This window comes from Mobula birostris, chromosome 1, assembly GCF_030028105.1.
Source record: "Mobula birostris isolate sMobBir1 chromosome 1, sMobBir1.hap1, whole genome shotgun sequence".
Classification (NCBI taxonomy): domain Eukaryota; kingdom Metazoa; phylum Chordata; class Chondrichthyes; order Myliobatiformes; family Myliobatidae; genus Mobula; species Mobula birostris.
In genome coordinates, this window is record NC_092370.1 from 201,831,456 (window position 1) to 201,854,845 (window position 23,390).

The 23,390-nt window shown below is 40.5% G+C and overlaps 1 protein-coding gene across 2 annotated transcripts in view; it reads left to right on the top strand.

Annotated features, from left to right (window-relative positions):
• txndc16 (thioredoxin domain containing 16) overlaps window positions 1–23,390 on the top strand; it is a 106,595-nt gene that overhangs the window by 65,554 nt on the left and 17,651 nt on the right. For both annotated transcript variants that reach the window (XM_072268911.1, XM_072268921.1), the window contains exons 15-16: window positions 15,453–15,577; window positions 22,055–22,139. In XM_072268911.1, coding sequence (XP_072125012.1) covers window positions 15,453–15,577; window positions 22,055–22,139 — 210 coding nt within the window. The remainder of the gene's footprint in view (window positions 1–15,452; window positions 15,578–22,054; window positions 22,140–23,390) is intronic.

The following is a 23,390-nucleotide window of genomic DNA, read 5'->3' on the forward strand; positions in this document are numbered from 1 at the left end:
GGATAATAGAAAATACAGTATAATTACTGTGCTCTAGCCAATTAAATTTAATCTTCTGACACAGAAACCAGATATCATGCAGGCTGTAAATCAAAAAGCCATATGTGGCTTCAGCACCTTGGACAGGTTATCACAGATCAAAAGATTTCCTGTAGCAATGATAGTAAAATAGCTGTAGATAGCAACATAGTAATGATAACTGTTATAAGCTTATAAATCAGCAGCTTGTGGTAAAGAGTAAAGTAAATTGCTGGGAGATCTTTGCTTCTTAACCCCTGGATTCATCAAGGCCAATAAAATTGTTATCTTATCATGAGCTTAAGTGAGGTTTTTAATTCATATAGCATTGGTCTCATTGATCATATATATTCGTACCCTAATGTGAAACTTCATCTTTGAGATCCTGAATGGGAACAATGCCAAATTACAGACAAAGTTAGAGGCAGAGTTATATGGCTCAGAAACAGGCCTTTCAGCCCAACTCCTCCATATTGCCTACCTGATCTAGACCATCTTATGACGGCAGAGCTAAAGTGTGTTTATTTGCTCAGCAATTCCTGTTCATAACCAAAGCTCACATTCATAATGATTGCACGAACATTTTTATACCTCCACTACTCTTACCATTCCCATTCCTGAACTAGAAGGCAATAAATTTCAGGGTGCCAAACTACATAGTTATTCAAAACTGCAAATTCAATATATGTTTTTGGAAACTAATATTGAGATATGGCATATGAGCGGATTTGTACATTTTCCCTTTTTTTCTATTATTTTCTCTCGATCTATTTCGAACTGACGTGGAATATTAGAAAATCCTGCTGAAAAGCTTATTAATAGTCTCTGAGTGATTGGAAATGAGCTGAGATGCTAAAGCTGTTCCTTTTTCCCTCGCAGAAAAATCAAGACCATTTACTAAATTATGATAACTTGAGTGGACATGAAAGTCCTCATCAATTATTTGTTATCATACAGCATGGAAACAGGACTTTAGGCCATAATGACCATTTGCTAATTCTACTTACTAGCACTTGGCCAGTAGCCTTCTATGCCATACATTTGAAGCCCTTAAATACAGCTCTCAGATTACCTATGTCCACCTTTCCTTCAGGAGTGCAGTGCAGATTTCAGCCACACTCTGGGTGAAAATATTCTTCCTTGAAGCTCCTCTAAAGCTTCCTACCCCTTACTATAAACTGTGCTCTCTGGTTATAGACACTTCCCCTAATCTGTAACATTTCTCATTATATTCTGTGTCCTTCAAATCAAGCTCAAAGCCAAGCTTTAATCTTTGAAAGGTTTCACATCCAAAAGTTGCAGTACTAGGCAAAATGAGGGTTCTGGCCTACTTATATCTGTTAGGTTTTCTTACTTCTCTCATCCCTAACTCTCGCTTCTTCCTTCTGTTATTGCCTGATTCAGCTTTTTCTGTGTGCTCATCATCCTGACTGTGTTGAAAATAATGGTGGGGAAAGGCCCAATTCTGTTCTCATCGAACATTAAAGTTCTGGCAGAGGATATGGCAGTTTTGATGGTTGATTAAGGAAAGTAGCAGCAGCTCACTTTGGATATCGACTAGTGTACCCTCACTGCTGCCCATTATACATTATCATGGCTAAATCTTTCTGATTTGAGTGTATTTCTGTTCCATTGACTGTTCTATTTATTATAAATTATTATAAGTTACTATGGTTGCACATTGCACATTTTGACGGAGACATAACATGAAGATTTTTACTCATGTATGTGAAGGATGTAAGAAATAAAGTCAATTCAGTTCTGTAGGCCATTTTTGGCATAGATTTACTGTTCAGTGAAAACAGAAAGGCAAGATTGATGGTATTCAGTAACAGTCATCTAAATGATTTAAAAAAATTTGTTTATTGAGGTAACAGTGCAGAATAGGCTCTTCCAGCCCTTCAAGGCCTGCTCCCCAGCAGCCCCCCTATTTAATCCTAGCCTAATCATGGGACAACATACAATGACTAATTAACCTACCAACCGATACAACTTTGGACAGTGGGAGGAAATTGGAGCACCCAGAGGAAACACATGCGGTCTCGGGGAGAACATGCAAGCTCTTTACCTGCAGTGGTGGGTATTGAACCCAGGTCATGTGTACTGTAAAGAATTGTGCTAATCACCACACTTCCATGCCTCCCCTTGATTTCAATGAGTATTTTGTTTCAATTCCACCTTTTCTAAGAAATGCTTTGTATATCTCACATCTTGAACAATGGTGTTTCATAGGTTCTGCTGAAACACTCTACAATTTTTTTTTAGATTATGAGGACACTCAGTCCTAATTTATTGTCATTTAGAAATGCATGCATTAAAAAATGATACAACGTTCCTCCAGAATGATATCACAAAAAAAAACACAGGACAAACCAAGACTAAAACTGACAAAACCACATAATTATAACATATAGTTACAACAGTGCAAAGCAATACCATAATTCGATAAAGAGCAGAGCATGGGCATGGTAAAAAAAAACTTCTGAGATAATTGAAAGTATTTTTTAAAATAGTGGACCTGGAGGTTTCTAAGGTTGCAGATTAAGAAGGCCACATTAACAGGAATTGCGCTTAGTAACTTAGTTTCAGAAGTTTTATTTCAAAGGGAGATTGTCCAAAACCATATCTTTGGAAGTGTAAGACCATTCTTGAACTTAAAAGAGATAATTAACTGGTTGAATTATGACCACCTTTGACTCTGCCCACAGCAGTGGTGTCATCAGCAAACTTGAATGTAGTATCAGAGCTGTGCTTAACCACACAGTCAAAGGACTCAGCTGTTGCTTTCTCATGTTAAATGGTCAAATTGTGAAATGTTATGTGCATTTTTTGTGGCTTAGTGAATAATTTAATGACAATAACTTGTACTTAATAGTCATCTTTAACAGACTAAAACAGCCCATGGTCTTTAGAAGGGGCCATAAACTGAGATTAAAGCTTGATCAGAAAGGTAAATCTTAGAAATTATTTAGAAATAAAGAGGTGATAAGGATTATGGGAGGAATTCCAGAGCTGAGGAACAATTTACATTTTAAAATGTTCATTTAGTAAAATGTCCCAAGGCAATCCCTACTGCATGAGGAAGAAATATTGATAGTACAATGCATTTAATGATTGCTTATTCATGTTTGAATCATTGTAGGGTCATCATTCTTAGCTTTAATATTCTGGTATGGATCTTTTGTTTGCTCTGGACCTTGCCATCTCTTCAAGGATGGTTCCAAGTGCGGCCTCCCTCTTGAAATTCAGCTTTCAGCTCATTGATGTGGCCCCATACATTGCAGAATATTTAGCAATTAAAAATGTCAATCACTTTTACAAACTCACTCTCTCTAATAATTAAATACATTTAAATTAATTGCTTTAAATTATATACAGATCTGCTTATCATCTTTAGAGCAGCCATATCTTTCTGTTAATTTCAATGGGACTGCACTGTCTCTCTACCAGGTTTACCCTACGTGGGCTCAGCAGGCAGATTATCCCATCTGATAATGGGACATCAGTGGACATTCAGTGCCCAGTTGAATTCCATAGACACAGTGCAGAGACAGCTGGCACCATAGGTGGCACACAAGGTGCCAGTCAATTTAAGCCAGTGTTAGTGTTGGCCTACTAGACCTCTATGAAGGAACATGGGTATGTCTAACACTGCTGCTGAAATCTGGAAGAAGATCTGCTCGATTAACTTTCTGACTGGAAGACTGGTTTTGCTGGCAGGTTAAGCCTGAAAAGTAAAGAAAGAGGCTTAAAAAGCAGCACCTCAAAGGTAGTAATTTCTTGATTACTTCTGGTGTCATGTGCTAGTCAAGGCTAGAATAGAAAGAACAGATGAATGAGTGGCTGAAGAACTGGCTCAGGGAGCAACATTTCAAGTTCTTGGATGATTGAACCCTATTCTGGGGCAGTGGTTACCTGTACAAGAGGGCTAGGTTGCATCTTAATTGAAGGGCACCCTGCATCCTGGTCAGAGGTTCATTAGTGTTACTCAGGAGCGTTTGGCAGTGGGATGGCAACCGGAGCACAAAGTCAGAAATTGGAGCAATTGAGAGGAAGGTAGATGTAATAACTGGAAAGAACAGGCACAGTGGGACTGGTGAGTTGAAGTGTGTGTATTTTAATGCTATAGGAGTATTATGGGTCAGAATGATGAACTTCGATCATGGATCATTACATAGAATTATTATGTTGTGGCCACAAAAGAGATTTGGTTGCAAGGGGGAAAGGAATGGGTGCTTTATGTTTCAGGGTTTAGATGTTTTAGAAAAGATGGGGAAGGAAGTAAATGTTGTGGGAGGAGTAGAGTTGCATTATTAATCAAGGACCTTACAACTGCTGCACTCAGAGGGGAAGTAACGGAGGGCTTATCCACTTGGGTCTTCATGGGTACAACTCATTGAGGAACAGACATCCGAGCAGATTAGAGAAGGGTGTAAAAATAGCTGGGCTGATGTCAGGGATGACTTCAACTTCCCTAATATAGACGGGCACTTGCTTTATACAAGAAGTTTAGATGTGGTAAAATTTGTTTGGTTCATCCAGGAGGGTTTCTGGAATCAACATATAGTCCCAACATGAAGAGAAGCTATACCGGATCTAGTGTTGGGACGAGCCTGGCCAGGCGACCATCCTTTCAGTGGGAGAATAGTTAGGGAATAGTGATCACAACTCCTTAAGTTTTAAAGTTGCTATGGATAGGGATAAGCCTGGACCTAATTACGAGAGCATTAGGCAGAAACTAGGGAGAGTTAATTGGGAACAGCTGTTTTTGGGCAAGTCCACATCTGACATGCGGAGGGGGTCCAAGACCAAATGCACAGAGTTCGGGACAATTATGTTCCAGCAATAAATAAATTCAAGTGATAAATAGCGGTAAATAATGAGCATGAAATAACAAGATAAGAGTCCTTAAACAACAGGAATTCTGCAGATGCTGGAAATTCAAGCAACACACGTCAAAGTTACTGGTGAACGCAGCAGGCCAGGCAGCATCTCTAGGAAGAGGTACAGTCGACATTTCAGGCCGAGACCCTTCGTCAGGACTAATGGGTGTTGTTATCTTCTTTTGTTCAAGAGCTTGTTGTTCTTGAACCTGGTGGTGTGAATCCTGAAGCATCTGTACCTTCTATCTAATGGCAACAGTGAGAAAAGAGCATGGGCTTTGTGGTGAGGATCTTTGTGATGGATGCTAATTTTCTACGGCAATATTTTGTGTAGATGTGCTTAGTGGTTGGGAGGGTTTTAACTGTAATGTACTGGGCCGAATCCAGTACCTTTTGCAGGATTTTCTGCTAAGAGGCATTGGTGTTCCCATACCAGGCTGTAATGCAGCCTGACAGCACACTTTCCACCACACATCTGTACAGTTTGCCAAGGTTGTCGATGACTTGTTGAATCTCCGCAAAGTCCTGAGGAAGTCAAGGTGCTGTCGTGCTTTCTTCGCAATAAAGTTTATATGATGGGTCCAGGACAGGTCCTCTGAGATAGTGACACCCAGGAATTTAAAGTTATTGACTCTCTGTACCTCTGATCCTCCAATGGTTACTGCTCTCCTGAAGTCTGCTATCAGTTCCTTGGTCTTACTGACATTGAGAGAGATTTTCAATCTCCCTCCTTGAGCACCTTCGCTCTATCTGCCACAAAGGCACAATTACGGATAAGTGTATAAGATGATGAAAGGCATTGATAGTCAGAGGCTTTTTCCCAGGGCTGAAATGGCTAGCACAAGAAGGCACACTTTTAAGGTGCTTGGAAGTAGGTACAGAAGAGATAATCAGGGGTAAGTTTTTTATGCAGAGAGTGGTGAATGTGTGGAATGGGCTGCCGGCGACAGTGGTGGAAGTGGATACAATAGGGTCTTTTAAGAGACTCCTGGATAGGTATATGGAGCTCAGAAAAATAGAGGGCAATGGGTAACCCTGGGTAATTTCTCAGGTAAGGATATATTCGGCACAGCTTTGTGGGCCGAAGGACCTGTATTGTGGTGTAGGTTTTCTATGTTTCCCAGTGGACACCCATTTCAATTCTACTTCCCATTCCCATTCTGACATGTTAGCCGTGGCCTCCTTTACTGCCCAAATGAGGCCAAAGGCAAGTTGGAGGAGCAACATATTGTATTCCGTCTGGGTAACCTCCAACCTGATAGCATGAACATCGATTTCTTGAACTTTCGGTAATTGTCCTCTCCCATCGCCATTCCCCATTCATGCTTCTCTCTCTCACATCTTCTTACCTGCCCATTACCTCCCTCGGGTGCTCCTCACATTCCCCTTTCTTTCAGAGTCTTCTGTGCTCTGCTATCAGATTTCCCCTTCTCCAGCCCTTTATCTCTTTCACCAATCAACCTCCCAGCTCTTTAATTCACCCCTCCCTCTCTTCCAGTTTCACCTATCACCTACCATCTTGTACTTCTTCCAGCCCACCTTCTTACCCTGATTTCTCTCCTTGTTTTCCAATCCTGATGAAAGGTCTCAGCCTGAAACGTTGAGTGCTTACTCTTTTCCATAGATGCTGCCTGGCTTGCTAAGTTCCTCCAGCATTTTATGTGTGTTACTCTTGATTTCTCATGTTTGATACACATGACATGCTCACTTTTATTACTCAAAGAACTGAGTTCAAGAAACATGACATGTTGCAGCTTTATAAAGCCACATTTGGAATATTGCATTCATTTCTGGTCGCCTTATTATAGGAAGGATGTGGAGGCTTTGGAGAGGGTGAAAAAGGGGTTTACCAGGATGCTTCCATGGGATAGATGTATGTGCAAATTGGAGAGGTTGTTTTCTCTGGAATGGCAAAGACTGACAGGAGATCTGGTAGATGTTGAATCTGTGGAAATCATTGCCACAGATGGCTGTGTTTAAAGTGGAAGTTGATAGTGTTATGCGTTGTAACTCCAAAGCATAAAAACTAATTGAAAGGGAAACAAAGGAGCTGGGAGATAACGCGTGTACGTTGTTTATACCTTAAGTGAGCTGTGCACGTATCACATGGTTGCATCATGTATGTAATTCACATATTTTAACATATAATCCAGAATGAAATATTTAAACAAAAATGCTTAATCAAACAATATATTGACAATATTATTCAAATACCACACACTTCTCCCTACTTTGCTGCAAACTCCAACTCAATGTAGAATGCATCTCAACTATATACACTGTATACTATATATTACAAATATTAAACAGACATCCACAGCATAGGAAATTTTTAAACTGCCCTCTTCAGGCCTAAAGATTTAATTGCTGTTGAAGCTTGCTTACTTTAAAGGGATAATGCCTTTGCTGACAAGGGGGGGGGTCACTGCTTGGTAGGTGAGAATTGTGGTTATGAAACAATCTCGGATTCTGGGGCCTCTTCTGTGGTGTTTGCAGGAGTTGACTCTGGGACTGCAGGAATTTTCTTCTGACAGCTCTGGACATCGTTCTTCTCCTTTTCTCTCTGGATCTACTTTGATCCTTGCTTCTCTCCTTTTCAACTTCTTGTCTTCCTTTTTCTCACTTTTTTTTCTTATGATTTCTTGTGAGTATCTTTGAAATTGCTAATCTCTCAAGAAATTAGGTCTCATTTATCCTATTACGTTTCATAGTGCTTATTTCACCCACCCCTTTCTTTTTTCCTTCTTTTAAGGATGTGCATCTTGATTTTGGGAAGGCAAATTTAGTTCACTGGAGTATTTTTATGAATCCTTCTATTGCTCCCTTTACGATCTGATTCCCCCTCTTGGTTTTCACATTCACAACATCATCTGACAAATTTTCTGTTTTCCTATTTCCATTGACTTCTTTCTTTTTGCCCTTCCATTCATCCAGCTGGGCTTTGGTCTTTGCATCTACTTTTACAAGCAGCTTTTTGCTTTCAATTCAAGTTCATGCAATAACCTTAATGCCCGCACGTAGATTCTGGTTCTTTATACTCAAAAGCCAAATGCTTGCACCCCTTCCCAAGTCACATTTCGCGAGTAACTGCCTGATTTCACATATCAGAGGCTTTCTCAGATATATTGCCACGTATGATGAAGTGGACTCACCTTCCTCTTGATTTCACTCATGGAATCTGAAGTGTTGTGCAATCAGCAATGGTTTTGGGTTCTAAATGCTCCTGTATTACTTTCACAATGTCATCAAAGCTCATTTAAGCTGGTTTGGGTGAAGCAGTTAAACCTCTAGGCAAACCGTATGCCTTTAAATCCAGTGCACAGAGCAAAATTGGTACTTGTTCTTCATTGGCCATTCCATTTGCTAAAAGTACTGCTCAGTCGATTCAGCATCTGTTATGCAATGGAATGTGTCTATCTTGCTGTTGTAGCCAGCCATGTCTGTTCTTTTTTATGACTATTATCACCTAGTGCTCACTGTTTATATTACATACACCCAGGTAGGCTCTTGATTAGTATCCAAGGTTTTGGGGGAAAGATTAGATTAGATTATGAGGACACTCAGTCCTTGTTTATTGTCATTTAGAAATGCATGCGTTAAAAAATGATACAATGTTCCTCCAGAACGATATCACAAAAAAACAGAACAAACCAAGACTAAAACTGACAAAACCATGTAATTATAACATATAGTTACAATAATGCAAAGCAATACCATAATTTGATAGAGAGCAGACCATGGGCATTGTTAAAAAAAAGTCTCAAAGTCCCGATCGACTCATCATCTAACACAGTCGGCAGAAGGGAGAAACTCTCCCTACCATGAACCTCCAAGTGCTGACAACTTGCTGATGCATTGGAAGTGCCCGACCGCAGCCAACTCTGAGTCCGTCCGAAAACTTTGAGCCTCTGACCAGCCTCTCCGAGCACCATCCTCTGCTGAGTGCTTTGACCCCGCCCTGGCCACCAAGCAACAAACAAAGCTGAGGACTCGGGGCCTTCTCCGGAGATTCTGGACCACACAGTAGCAGCAGCAGCAGCGAAGCAGGCATTTCAGAAGTTTCACCAGATGTTCCTCCGTTCTCTCACATCCGTCTCCATCAAATCAGGATTGTGCACGGCACTGTACTTGACAAATAACAGACATCACCACTGGAGTGGCCGCTGCTAGCTGCATCACGCCACCATCTTCTCCTCCCACCGGACAATAGAATGGTGTTAACAGGGAAAATAAATTAGCCATGATCGAATGGTGGAGTAGACTCATTGGACCCAATGGCCTAATTCTGCTCTCTTGTCTTATGGCCTTATTGTGAGAGTCATAGATGGAGTAGATAGCCAGTATTTTCTCAGAGTTGAATTGACTAACACTAGAAGCTATGCATTTAAGGTGAGGGGGCTAAGTTCAGTGGACACCTATGGGGCATATTTTAGTTAACAGAGAGTAGTGGGTGTTTGGAATGTGGTGCCTGGCGTGGTGGGTGGAGGCAAGTCTGACAGGGGTATTCAGGAAGTTCTCGGATTGAAGGGCTCCACAGTGGCATATCGGTTAGCACAATGCTATTACAGCTTGGGGCGACAGAGCCTGGAATTCAGATCTGGCGTCCTCTGTAAGAAAGTGTGCCAGTTCTTCTCCTGTGCGCATGGGATTCTTCCGGGTGCTCTGGTTTACTGTCACAGAACAAAGGTGCAGTGGTTAGCAGGCTAATTGGTCACTGTAAGTTGTCCTGTGATTAGGCTAGGATTAAATAGGTGGGTTTCTGGGTGGTGTGGCTTTGGGCCAGAAGCGGCTGTTCCGTGCTGTATTTCTAAACAAATAAGTGAAAGATGAACGTGCATAGAATGGAAGAATATGGACACTGATTAAAAGGTTGTGTATATGTGTGGGTGGGAGTGCGGAAAGGGGCTTGCTTTGTGTTTTTCTGCTGAGTATTGTAGGCGTGCTATGTTGGCACCACAATGTATGGTGACATTGGAATGCTGCCCCTAGCACACACTCTGATGTGTTGGTTGTTAACACACACACAACACACTTCACTGAAGGTTTTGGTGTACACACGGTAAATAAGCTTGAATCTTGTGCAGGCAAGAGGGATTAATTTAGTGGGCTTTTCCTTACTAATTTAATTGGTTCGGCACGATATTATGGGCCAGGGGGCTTGTTCATGTGCTGTATTCTTCTATGTTTTTATTTACCCACCATTGGCTCAGTGCCTTAAGCTTCAGAGAATGAAAGCTCCATGGTTATCACATACTGTAACTTGTCCACAGTGGGTTTCCAGCAGGGCTTCTCCTATGCTGAAGATAAAAATACTTATTGTGAGTTGTGTGGCTATGATGTATATCTGTCAAAATTGTTTAGCAAACAAGGAACCACCCTTTGTTTCAGCAGCCATGAAAGGATGATTTTGGACATAATCTAGTACCTGTTTTTCAACTGAAAAATAGAATCCTTATTCAAGATGACACCTGCGTATGACACTCCTTTGGTTGACATCTTCTGGGTAGATCATGAAACCATATATTTTACTTCTTTTCTGTCTTGTACATTTGTTTTTCATCTTCAATGTGATCCTGGAACTGTAAGAGCCTGTGATTTGCAGTTCAAAGATCATTTGAACTGTTTCAGCGCTCTGCAGACTCCGAGACGATTCCGGGAGGCAGAGGCAGCGTGCACGAACCTCGTGGTGAGAATGCTGCAGGGTGCAAGCCAAGGTTCGATTAAGGCTTCCTTTGTTCATTCTGTCAATTAAAGCTTCCATTGTTCACTGATTAAAGTGATGAGTGAGATTGAAACATCGAGGTAAATGTGGAAGGTGATCCACATTTTGATTACTGGTAGAATCTCTCTGCTATAGAGAGGGGAAAACTGCCCTTTGATTACTGGTGGGATCGCTCTGCTAGCAGAGAGGGGAAACTGCCTTTTGATCGCTGTGGGATTGCTCTGCTGTGGAGAGGGGAGACTGCTTTTGATTACTGGTGGGATCGCTCTGCTGCTTCAGGGGGAGAGTCCAGCTGCTACGCCTGGAGAATGTTACCCAGGTTTTCTGGGTCTTGGATATGGACTTGGACTATAGATTTTGTTTCAGTCTATAGTTTTTTATGTTCGGTTTGCCCAATCTTTCTAATTTTTTTGTGTGTTGGGGAGGTTGATGTGCCTGTTCTGTTTTATTTTCATTTTTTTGTGTGGGGAGGAGGGATTTGGCGGTTGGTGATCGTGCTGCCGTTCTTTTCTTTCTTGGTTTCATGGTTATCTGGAGAAGAAGAACTTCAGAGTTGTATACTTTGATAATGAGTGAACCTTTGAACAAACGAAATCTCCAATGCTGTTATAATTCAAGGGAAATATAAAACCACTGGCCTTGGCAAACTGGACAGCAGCATCCTTTTAGTTAGAAGCACAGTTGACAACACCCAGGTTTAGAGCATCCTTTCCAAAAAGTGCAATTCTGTTAACGAGGCATTTTTGGAAAATAAAGTAACTTTGTTTACAGAAACTGTGAAAAGGATATAATTTGCCAGTGGCAGTCACCTTCTTCAGCTGTGTTGTTAAGTCCCAGTTACAGATTCACAAACCACTGCTCTGCAATTTCTTTCATCCCATGTCCAAGTAGAAAGATGAAGATGTTTCTAACCTAAACTTTAGGATTCTTCAGAGTTTAAAAGGAAAAGGTAAACAGTCATTAAGAGCATTCCAATTTATTAAACTGCATATTCTGTAGTGTTAAGATATTTGGGTGACTCACCCATGGGAATCTTTAGCGGAAAGCCAAGAATTCCAAGCATTCATCGTTTTTGCAAATACCTAATTGTACATGCCCTGATACCATCAGTTAAAATGAATAGGTAATACCAGAAATACAGGCTTGTACAAGATTTAGAAAAAAATCCTGTGTGCTTTAGTCTGATAAATGCATAAGTATTTAAAATGAATGAAGTTGCAGTTTAGAATGCAAACATTTTTCTCCTACAAAACCAGGGAACAATACTGAAATTACTGACTCGTACGGGGTAGTTTTTTTTATTTTATTGTGCATGCTTTATAATCAGAAAGTGTGTTTTCCATCTAAGCTCTAAATTAGAGGGAATTTTTCCTTTATATCTTGTTGGTCGAATTAAACATAATCAATCAGCTTGTCCATAAAGATGTGTACTTGCATGTCCAGTGCTAAAATCGAAAATAATCTGCTATTCTCTAAAAGTCAGGAACAGAGTCAAGTTAAATATGTTGTTTTATGATAGCAGTACAGTGCGATTAGATTAGATTCAACTTTATTGTCATTGTGCCGAGTACAGATACAAAGCCAGTGAAATGCAGTTAGCATCTAACCAGAAATGTAAAGAATAGTATTATTTACAAAATAACTGCGAATAAAAAGTAAGTGCTGCAGCACAGAAATATAAAAGTACTGAGACAGTACAATATGGGTACAATACTGCTTAGCGCTGTGATGTGAGGTTCAGCAGGGTCACAGCCTCAGGGAAGAAGCTCTTCCTGTGCCTGCTGGTGTGGGAACGGAGGCCCCTGTAGCACCTACCAGATGGGAGGGAAGTTTAAAAAGTCCATGGTAAGGGTGAGGTGCATCCTTGATAATGCTTTTCGCCCTGCCCAGGCAGCGTTTATGGTAGATGTTCTCAATGGTGGGCAATTGCACTGCATAATAATTAAAACAAATTACAATAAGAAAATGTATATGAGGAAAAAAAAGTAGTGCAAAATGAGAGCAAAAAAGAAAAAAATTATTGTGGTAGTGTACATGGGTTCATTGACCATTCAGAAATCTGATGGCAAAGGGGAAGAAGCTGTTCCTAAAAATTTGAGTGTGTGTCTTCAGGTTCCTGTTCCTCCTCCTCAATAGTAGCAATGAGAAGAGGGCGTATCTTGGGTTATGGCGTCTTTGATGATTGATGCAGCATGTCCTTGAGGCATGAACTTCTGCAAACAATCATTTATTTACTTAACTTCTCTGATGTACTAATACTTTTCTGGGAAAATTTGTCATATCTGATTTTTATTTTTAGATGGTTTAGTGGGAAGCATAGTGATTAGCATTGTTTTGAGGTTTTGGTGTTAAAAGGTCCTTCACCTTACTAATTCTGACACTCCCCAGCCTATTTTTCAATATATTGGATGTTAACAGAGTGCTGATGGTCGCTGATAATCTGAAGGGTGCAGCATGGGAGGATATACAGCTGTTAAGAATGTTCAATTCTCCCATCTACTTGACATAATTACATTACATTAGCATATTCCTTCAGGGATCTAATCACAGTAGAAAAATTGCAGTTTTGTTTTGTGCATTTGAGTAAAAAACATTTGGGGTTGCTTGAAAGTTTCATGTTATAGGTTAAGTGTGATTCAAACTAAATTATTGTTCATTGCTGTTGCCCAGTTTTACAAATCAAGATGCAACAATTTTGAAACATAAATCTAGACCTAAATTAGATTTACGCCATGCCTACTGCTTAGTATTGAGGCCAGTGTTCCACTTTAATCTCATCCAACCACAAGCCCTTCTTCCACGTCTTTTCAGTATTTTCTAAGTGACACTTTGCAAAGTCTTTACAACCAGGATATGTTTTCTTTTAATGGTGCATGTAACATAAACCTAATACTATACATCAGCAAGGTAACACCATCCCCACTACAAAGTAGCATTATGCTATGGGCAAACAACAGGTATTCTGCAGATGCTGGAAATGTGTTGCATCATGCTATGGGAATGTTTTTCAGCAGAAGGGACTGGAAATCTGGTCAGGATTGATGGGAAAATGAATGCTGCTAAATACAGAGAGATCTTGTATATAAACCTGCTAGCCTCTGCCAGAAAGCATGAACTATAGAGGAAGTTTGTCTTTCAGCAGGACAATGACCCAAAGCATACTGTCAGAGCAACCATGGAATGGCTTCAATTGAAGAAAATTGATGTGCTTGAGTCGCCCAGTCAGAGTCCTGACCTTAACCCAATCGAACATCTCTGACAAGGCCTCAAGATCGCTGTCCACTGCCACTCCCCAACTAACTTGGCACAGCTTGAGCAATTTTGCAAGGAGGAATGGACAAATCTTGCTCCGTCATGTTGTGCACAGCTAATATTAGAGATTTATCCAAAAAGACTACTGGCTGTAATAGCTGCAATAGGTGTTTCAACTAAGTACTGCGCAAATGGGGATGACTACTTTTGAACTGCTGAGATTTAAGTTTTTGAATTTTAAATTTTTCATGCTTTACAATTTTCCATTTTTTTGGGCTCTACTGTGAAAACAAGGTGATTCACAAATAAAACATTTCAGTTAAATTGTTCACAATCCCCAGCTGTAATTCTCATTTACGTGAACAAAGGGTTGGGAGCTGAATAATTCTTCAAGGCACTATATTTGCTGCCAATATTTTGTCATGCTCTCTCTTTGCTTCTAATTTTTTTTTTTGGCTTCACTTCTTGTTCTCATTTGTGAAAGCAACCTGACATCTATCTTGTACTCTCTTATTTTCCATGGAGAATTGTCTTTAATTTTACTACACTTCTCCCTCACTGGGAATACGTGTGCATTGTAGCTGAAACCTTGCACCCTGCCAGTCTCCAGTTTACCTGAGCCAGATGTTCCATCCATTGAAGTTGACCCTTCCCTAAATGGGAGTGGCATACGTCCTATTCTAAACTTTAAAATATTAAACTAATCATTTCTGTGCTTGTTGAACTTGATTTTAATGTTTGCATCCTCATTTTTGAATCTGCCATGACTTCACTGTGGCCTAAGTTTGTAATCTTGTACTATATTCTTTCCTGATATTTTCATTGCAGCAATGATGACCTTTTGAAACTCCTCATCATTGATCTCTCTGCCTTTGATGGCCACATTTTGGGCTGTCAAAGCCTCTGAACTTCCTCCCTAAACTTCTCGACTGCATTCATTTTCCAGAATGCTCTAAAACCGACCATATTTAGAAATGGTTTGGTCATCTCTGTCTTATCTTTTTATATACCTGTAGCTCAGTACTATATTTGATGACTGGCTTCTTACTATAACCACTTTTCTGTTTAAATTCTGCAAATATGGCAAATCTGTTGCACCATTGTGTTCATCAGAAGGTATCTCTCCACCATATTCCATTTTGAAGAATTTTATATGACTGGTTAAGATAATCATTAGGTTTAGATTTGTAAGAAGCATGGTTTGAAAGCTAAGTATTGTATAAGACCTACTAACTTACTGCATCAGGAACGCAAGTAAAAATATGGCTAATTTCTTTGCTGAGTAAGTTCGACTATAGAAACATAGAAAATAGGTGCAGGAGTAGGCCATTCGGCCCTTCGAGCCTGCACCGCCATTTATTATGATCATGGCTGATCATCCAACTCAGAACCCCGCCCCAGCCTTCCCTCCATACTCCCTGACCCCCGTAGCCACAAGGGCCATTGATTGTTATTATTTACTGTTGAGTGTTTATATAGTTTTCAATTATTCTGGCACCTTTACAAATATTAATGATTTACCAAGTTCTGTGATTTCTTGGCATTGTTTGACACTTTCCATTTGTTCTTCATTTTAGGAGTAGGCTGGCTCATCCTGCCAAATTAACAACAACAGAAGATATTGAAGCCTATCTAAGTGGAGACCTCAAACTGTATCAGAACGTTTCTGTTGTAGGATTATTCAGTCCAGACCTGGACAAAGGTAAACATAAATCTTCAAGTGAACTCACTGAGTAGATAATCACTATCATATTCAAGCATAACACAGGAAGTGAGCTTTGCTTTGTTTCCTAAAGGCAAGCTAATAGAAATCAGAATCAAAAGACAACTTTCATAAATGGCATGGCCTAAATCCTAGATAAATCTCAGGTTTAGCAGTATATTCAATATGTATTTCAATGACCTCAACTTTACCTCAGATCATCCACTCCAGTTATATTACAGATACAGTGTTGCCAGCTAATTTTCACTGATATTGTTCAGTGATGTTGTATTACCAAATAGAAATCCAACCCCTTTCTTAGCTTTTTGAACCCAATAGTATGTAATCTTTGTGTACTGTTTGATTCTCAGCAAAGTGTCAAAATCCACGCCTGCTATGAAATGATGACTCTCTCTATCATGGCAGTATTTCCCATTCTTTTTTGATTTCACATCCACTACTACTTTTTGTTATCCTTGTGAGCTTTCAGAACGGATTCTCATACTTTCCTCCTCATTGCCTAATTTACAACCTGCATATTTTTTACTGTGCTTTAAACTCCTGTATCTTCTTTAGTGGTGAACTACTCATTCCATAACTTTCTGAAGACTCTTTAAAACCCATGAGCTCTTTTCAAGACTTGCCTTTCTTTCTCCACAGTTATTGCTTGACCAACTGAATGTTTCCAGAATTTTCTGTTTTTATCCACAAAGATCTAGCCACGACAGCCCTTCAGGATAGAACATTCTTGTTATTATTCATACTCCTGAAGAAGAAAGTCCTAAGCACGTTAGTTTTATATGACTGTCCTCTTTTCATGTAACAACGTTCTCTTGTTTGTGATTCTCCTACTAGTGGAAACATCTCAACACTTATGATGTCATGATCCTCATAATTTTGTACTTTTCAATAAGACCACTCCTCATTTTCCTATACTACAAAGAATATAGTTCTAACTTCTTCAGCCACTTTTGATATGACAACCCTCTCATAACAGGAATTCAACTCATGAATCTCTCTTGTACTGCTTCCAATGCCAGTACATAGTTTCCTTAACAAGGAAATCAAAACTACACCTCACGTGGTTCCTGTGCAATTATAAAAATTCTTCCATATTTCTAAATACCTGTCATTTGGTTATAAAGAGCAATATGCTATTTGCCTGCCCAACCATTTGCTGCATCTGTATGCTAACTTATTGTAATTCATGCACAAGAACACCGAGAGTACAACAGGGCTACAGCAGGTACAATTTCTCTGGTTGCATGGCGTTGCAACAACAATCTCACATAAACATCAGCAAGACCAAGAAACTGATTGTACACTTCATGGAGGTGAAGTTAGGAGAACACAGACCAATCTTCATTGAGGGACCAGTGGTGGAAAGGCCGAACAGTTGTAAATTCCAGGGTGTCAACATCTCAACGGGTCGGTTCTGGGCTGAACACATTGTTGCCATCATGAAGAAAGCATGCCGGTGGCTCGAAATCTGAGGAGATTTGTTACGTCACCAAAGACTCTGGCAAATTTCTATATGCCTATGATTAGATTAGATTAGGTTATGAGGACACGCAATCCTCTTTTATTGTCATTTAGAAATGCATGCGTTAAGGAATGATACAATATTCCTCCGGTGTGATATCACAAAACACAGGACAGACCAAGACTGGAAAAAGCTAACAAAACCACATAATTATAACATATAGTTACAACAATGCAACAATACCATAACTTGATGAAGAACAGTCCATGGCACAGTAAAAGAGTTCAAGTTTCTCAAAAGCCCCACATCTCACACAGACAGGAGGAGGAAGAAAACTCTCCCTGCCATGCCCAGCCACAGTCCAACTCTGAGTCATCCGAAAACTTCGAGCCTCCGATCAACCCTCTGACACCGAGTACCATCTCTATCTGAACGATTCAACCTCATTCTTGGTCGCCAGCAGCAGGCAAAGCTGGAGATTTTGAGGCCTTCCCTCTGGAACATTCTCAATTGCGCAGTAACAATGGCAGCAAACTGGCGTTTCAGAAATTTCTCCAGATGTTCCTCTGTGCTTTCACGTCTGCCTCCGTCAAATCAGAATTGTCCACAGCCCCTATTTAATGGATATGATATCATTTTCACCGGAGAGCTGCGCGCGTGTGGTGCGCTGCTATCACCTCCTCCCTCTCCGATGGAGAGCATTCTGACTGGTTGTGTTACAGCCTGACATGGAGCTTCAAATGCACAGGATCACAAGTGGCTGCAGATATTTCAAGGATACAGCTCTCCCTACCATCAAGGACAGCTTAAAGAGGCAGCATCTGTCATTAAGGACCCTCCTCTGGGACATGTCCTTTTCTCATTACTACCATCAGAGACGAGGTACAGGAGCCTGAAGATATAAACTCAACAACTCAGGATCAATTTTTTCTCCTCTGCTGTCAGATTTATGAATGATCCATTATTACTGAAACACTTAATTATACCCTTGTAGTCTCTAGCTTTTATTTTTCTAATTCTATGCAAAACTCCACAATAAATGAACTTCTGCTTGTCCAAAACCTCTACTGCCTGAGATCTGTTCCATACCAGAATCCCATTCTCATTTTTCATCCATCTCTGCTAACATTTATTTGGCTCACTATTTCTTATTAAATTTGAAATGCTTGTCTTTGTCAAAATTACCTTATGTTTCTTTTAAAAGTTTATCTATTCACAGTTTTTAGACCTTGGTGATTGGCCGGAATTTGTTGTTTCCCTTGAAATATCTCTGAACTAAGTTTCTTCTGAGCACAGCTTAGAGTCTATGCAAGTGTAGGCAAGGGTTTGCGTTGGCCAAGTTAAAGATGGCAACTTTGCTTCCATAATGAGTGTTGGTAAACATGACGGATTTTATGCCAATTTGTAAATTCATACCCCTTATTAATTTTATTAGATTTATATAACAGTTTTAATGAGTTGAATTTTAATGACCCTGTGATCTCTGTGTCAGAGGCTGATGTTAGGCTGTCTTTGAAGAAAATGAACCCTCCCAAGGCGTAAGGTCCCGATGGAATACCTGGTAAGGCTCTGAAAGCCTGTGCCAACCAACTGGCGGGAGTATTCAAAGACATTTTCAACCTCTCACTGCTACAGTCGGAAGTTCCTACTTGCTTCAAAAAGGCAACAATTATACCAGTGCCTATGAAGAATAATGTGAGCTGCTTTAATGACTATCGCCCGGTAGCATTCACAGCGACAGTGATGAAATGCTTTGAGAGGTTGGTTATGACTAGACTGAACTCCTGCCTCAGCAAGGACCTGGACCTATTGCAATTTGTGTATTGTCACAATAGGTCAACAGCAGACACAATCTCAATGACTCTCTACATGGCTTTAGACCACCTGGGCAACACAAACACCTATGTCAGGATGCTGTTCATCGACTATAGCTCAGCATTTAATACCATCATTCCCACAATCCTGATTGAGAAAGTTGCAGAACCTGGGCCTCTGTACCTCCCTCTGCAATTGGATCCTCAACTTCCTAACCGGAAGACCACAATCTGTGCAGGTTGGTGATAACATATCCTCCTCGCCGACGATCAACACTGGTGCACCTCAGGGGTGTGTGCTTAGCCCACTGCTCTACTCTCTATATACCCATGACTTTGTGGCTAGGCATAGCTCAAATATCATTAATAATTTGCTGATGATACAACCATTATTCGTAGAATCTCAGGTGGTGACGAGAGGTCGTACAGGAGTGAGATATGCCAACTAGTGGAGTGGTGCCACAGCAACAACCTGGCACTCAATGTCAGTAAGACAAAAGACCTGATTGTGGACCTCAGGAAGGGTGAGATGAAGGAACACATACCAATCCTCATAGAGGGATCAGAAGTGGAGAGAGTGAGCAGTTTCAAGTTCTTGGGTGTCAAGATCTCTGAGGATCTAACGTGGTCCCAACATATCGATGTAGTTATAAAGAAAGCAAGACAGCAGCTATACCAATGTAATTATAAAGAAAGCAAGACAGCACTTCATTAGGAGTTTGAAGAGATTTGGCATGTCAACAGATACACTCAAAAACTTCTATAGTTGTACCGTGGAAAGTATTCTGACAGGCAGCATTACTGTCTGGTATGGGGGGGGGAGGGGGCTACTGCACAGGACTGAAAGGAGCTGCAGAGGATTGTAAATCTAGTCAGCTCCATCTTGGGTACTAGCCTACAAATTACACAGGACATCTTCAGGGAGCGGTGTCTCAGAAAGTCAGTGTCCATTATTAAGGACCTCCAGCACCCAGGGCATGCACTTTTTTCACTGTTACCATCAGGTAGGAGGTACAGAAGCCTGAAAGCACACACTCAGCGATTCAGGAACAGCTTCTTCCCCTCTGCCATTCAATTCCTAAATGGACATTGAACCCTTGGACACTACCTCACTTTTTTTAATATACAGTATTTCTGTTTTTTTGCATGTTTTTAAAATCTATTCAATATACATATACTGTAATTTATTTATTTATTATTAGTTTTTTTCTCTCCTATATTATCTATTGCACTGAACTGCTTAACAAATTTCACGTCACATGCTGGTGATAATAAACCTGATTTAAATGCCTCAGCTGATGAAATTTGCTTTGAACTTGTTTCGCAAGATTGATCATTTATACCCCTAGTCCAAACACTGAAACTGTATCCTACCTTACTATTGTAATGCCCTGGTCCATATTTTTTTAATGTTATTTCGTTCTGTATTTGATTTTTGTGCTGTTCTCTGCAAGCTGCTTGTTTGGGTTACTGTTGAGGATGAGAGATAGGAGAATTGTGTGCCATCGGATTAAGGGGAGGTTTCTCTGGTGAGGGACACAAAGGTTGGGCTTGGGGCTTTCGTTAAGGGGATGAAGAGAGAAGATGCTGGAGGGAAGAGGTTGTAGGCGTGGGGCTGTGATTCGATCGAAGGAGGATCGGCGACAGGGAAACCGTGAGCTCCATTAGACTGTTGCATTAAAATGGGCCCTTTTTTTGTTCTTTCTTTACTAACCCTTTAGCCAAATTAAGAATTATAAAGTGAAATCTTTTAATTGTGTACTGTCTGTTATTTTGTAGCACTCATTTGTAACAAGGTAATGAATGATGCAGCATCCACACAAATAGTGGGTTTTGGGGTGGGCACGCGCCTCAATTTCACACGTTTGGCTGGTCCGGAGATTGTCTTCCCTAGACTAACATGGTCAACGGAACCAGAGTGTTTCACTATCGTACATGATTAATGTGCAGTTTCTTTTCTTTCTATTTGAACATGTCTTTTCCTTTTTAATAGCAGGACCACCAGGTAACCGCTCTGTTGCTTTGCTTATTGAATATTCTTCTCAGGTTCTTCATCTTTGGCTGATTCTTCTAACTTCTGTCACTGATCACTGAATGTGATGCTTTAGGCCGTTCTGCCAATGGTGACTGACAAATGAAATGATTGAAGTACACTGTAGTACTCCGGGCATGGATGAATCTGGGAAAGTCACAGTAATTTCTTGTCTCTAGTTACTGGTGGGAATTCCGACAGTATTGATAGCCAACATTTAATCTTGATCAAGAGACCCATGGACTGCTGATCAAACTGAGGAGGCAGCTTTCCATCATTAGACAGAAATCAACAGAGGAACATTCTATTTGCATCTAATTTCACAGTCCCTGGGTTGCTAGTCTCAGCATAATTGCTACATCACAATTACTAAATCTGGAGTCTTTGCTAGTTTGTTAAAATTGTTTAACTGCCAAACTCAAATTACAGTAAGAGAAAAAAAAATTGGCAGTACGAAACCTTAAAAAGTGGTTTACTTGTGTTTATACAGAATCTACATGGATGAATATAACCATATAACAATTACAGCTCGGAAACAGGCCATCTCGGCCCTTCTAGTCCGTGCCGAACTCTTACTCTCACCTAGTCCCACCAACCTGCACTCAGCCCATAACCCTCCATTCCTTTCCTGTCCATATAGCTATCCAATTTATCTTTAAATGACAACATCGAACCTGCCTCAACCACTTCTGCTGGAAGCTCATTCCACACAGCTACCACTCTTTGAGTAAAGAAGTTGCCCCTCATGTTACCCCTAAACTTTTGCCCCTTAACTCTCAACTCATGTCCTTTTGTTTGAAACTCCCCCACTCTCAATGGAAAAAGCCTATCCACATCATCTCTATCTATCCCCCTCATAATTTTAAATATCTCTATCAAGTCCCCCCTCAACCTTCTACGCTCCAAAGAATAAAGACCCAACTTGTTCAACCTTTCTCTGTAACTTAGGAGATCAAACCCAGGCAACGTTCTAGTAAACCTCCTCTGTACTCTCTCAATTTTGTTGACATCTTTCCTATTATAATATGTGTACAGTTATATCAGCAATATCCTGAGATCTAATTGCAATTCTGTGCACTACCTTTTAATAATATTTTGATGGCTTCGTAGGCCTATTGTCATAAATCCTCTGTCTTTATCTTTTTCAGAGCATGTTGATTTTATTAAGGCAGCTAATTCCCTGCGGGGCATTGTGGCCACTGGATGTTATATAGGGAATGACTATCCATATCTGTAAGTTATTTTGTAACATTCTTTTTTCAGATAAATGACGATTGTGGTTATACTTCGAATTTTGAGATATATTGTAACTTTGATTAGCGATCTATATTTAAGATAGGATGTGCTTACACTGGAGAAGGTCCAGAGGGGATTAATAAGAATGATTCTGGAAAGAAGCAGTTAACGTATGAGGAACCCTTGATGGCTGTGGGCCAGTGCTCATTGGAGTTTAGAAGAATAAGAGGCGATCTCATTGAGACCTATTGAATATTGACAGGCTGAGATAGAGTGGATATGGAGAGGATGTTTCCTATAGTGGGTAAGTCTGGGATCAGAAGGCATGGTGGCAGGATAGAGGGACATCCATTTAGTGCTGGAATAGAGTGGATGTGGAGAGGATGTTTCTTATTGTGGGTGGGTCTAGGATCAGAGGGCACAGCGTCAGGATAGAGGGCCATCCATTTAGTGCTGAGATGAGGAAGAATTTATTTAGCCAGAGGGTGGTGAGTCTGTGGAATTCATTGCCATGGACAGCTCTGGAGCCAAGTCATTAAAAGTATTTAAAGTGGAGTTCTTAAATATGGGTTCTTGAATAGTCATGGTATCAAAGGTTATGGAGAGAAGGCTGGAGAATGGGCTGAGAGGGGAATGGATGAGCCTTGATGAAATGGTAGAGCAGACTCGATGGGCCGAATGGCCGAATTCTGCTCCTATATCTTAGGGCCTGAGACTTTAACTTACTTTCAAGTTATGCAATAAATCATATTCAAAATGCTGTAATATTTTGTTGCCATTTCAAATGTTGCATGGTAGGACCTCCCTTGTATTATATTGTACACAAGCGCTATATCCAACACAATTTTTTTGTAATGTTTGTCAAAGTGCCTAAGACACATGAATATGTGTGAGAAATAGACATTACTACCCTGGAGGTCCTACTTTGCCACTTTCTACCTAACTCCCTATATTCTGGCTTCAGGAGGTCCTGAAGAGAGAATATAAGGAGTTCAGTAGAAAGATGAAAAACAGGACCTCCAGGCTAGTAATTTTTGGATAGCTGCCTGTGACACGCACCGGTGAGGGTAAGAATAGGATGGGTTGGCAGATGAATGCGTGGCTGAGGAATCAGCGCAAGGGACAGGGTTTCATATTTATGGATCATTAGGATGTCTTCTGGGGAAGGTATGACCTGTGCAAAAAGGACTGGTTACACCTGAACCCAAGGGCAACCAATATCTTCGCTGGCAAGTTTGCAAGAGCTGT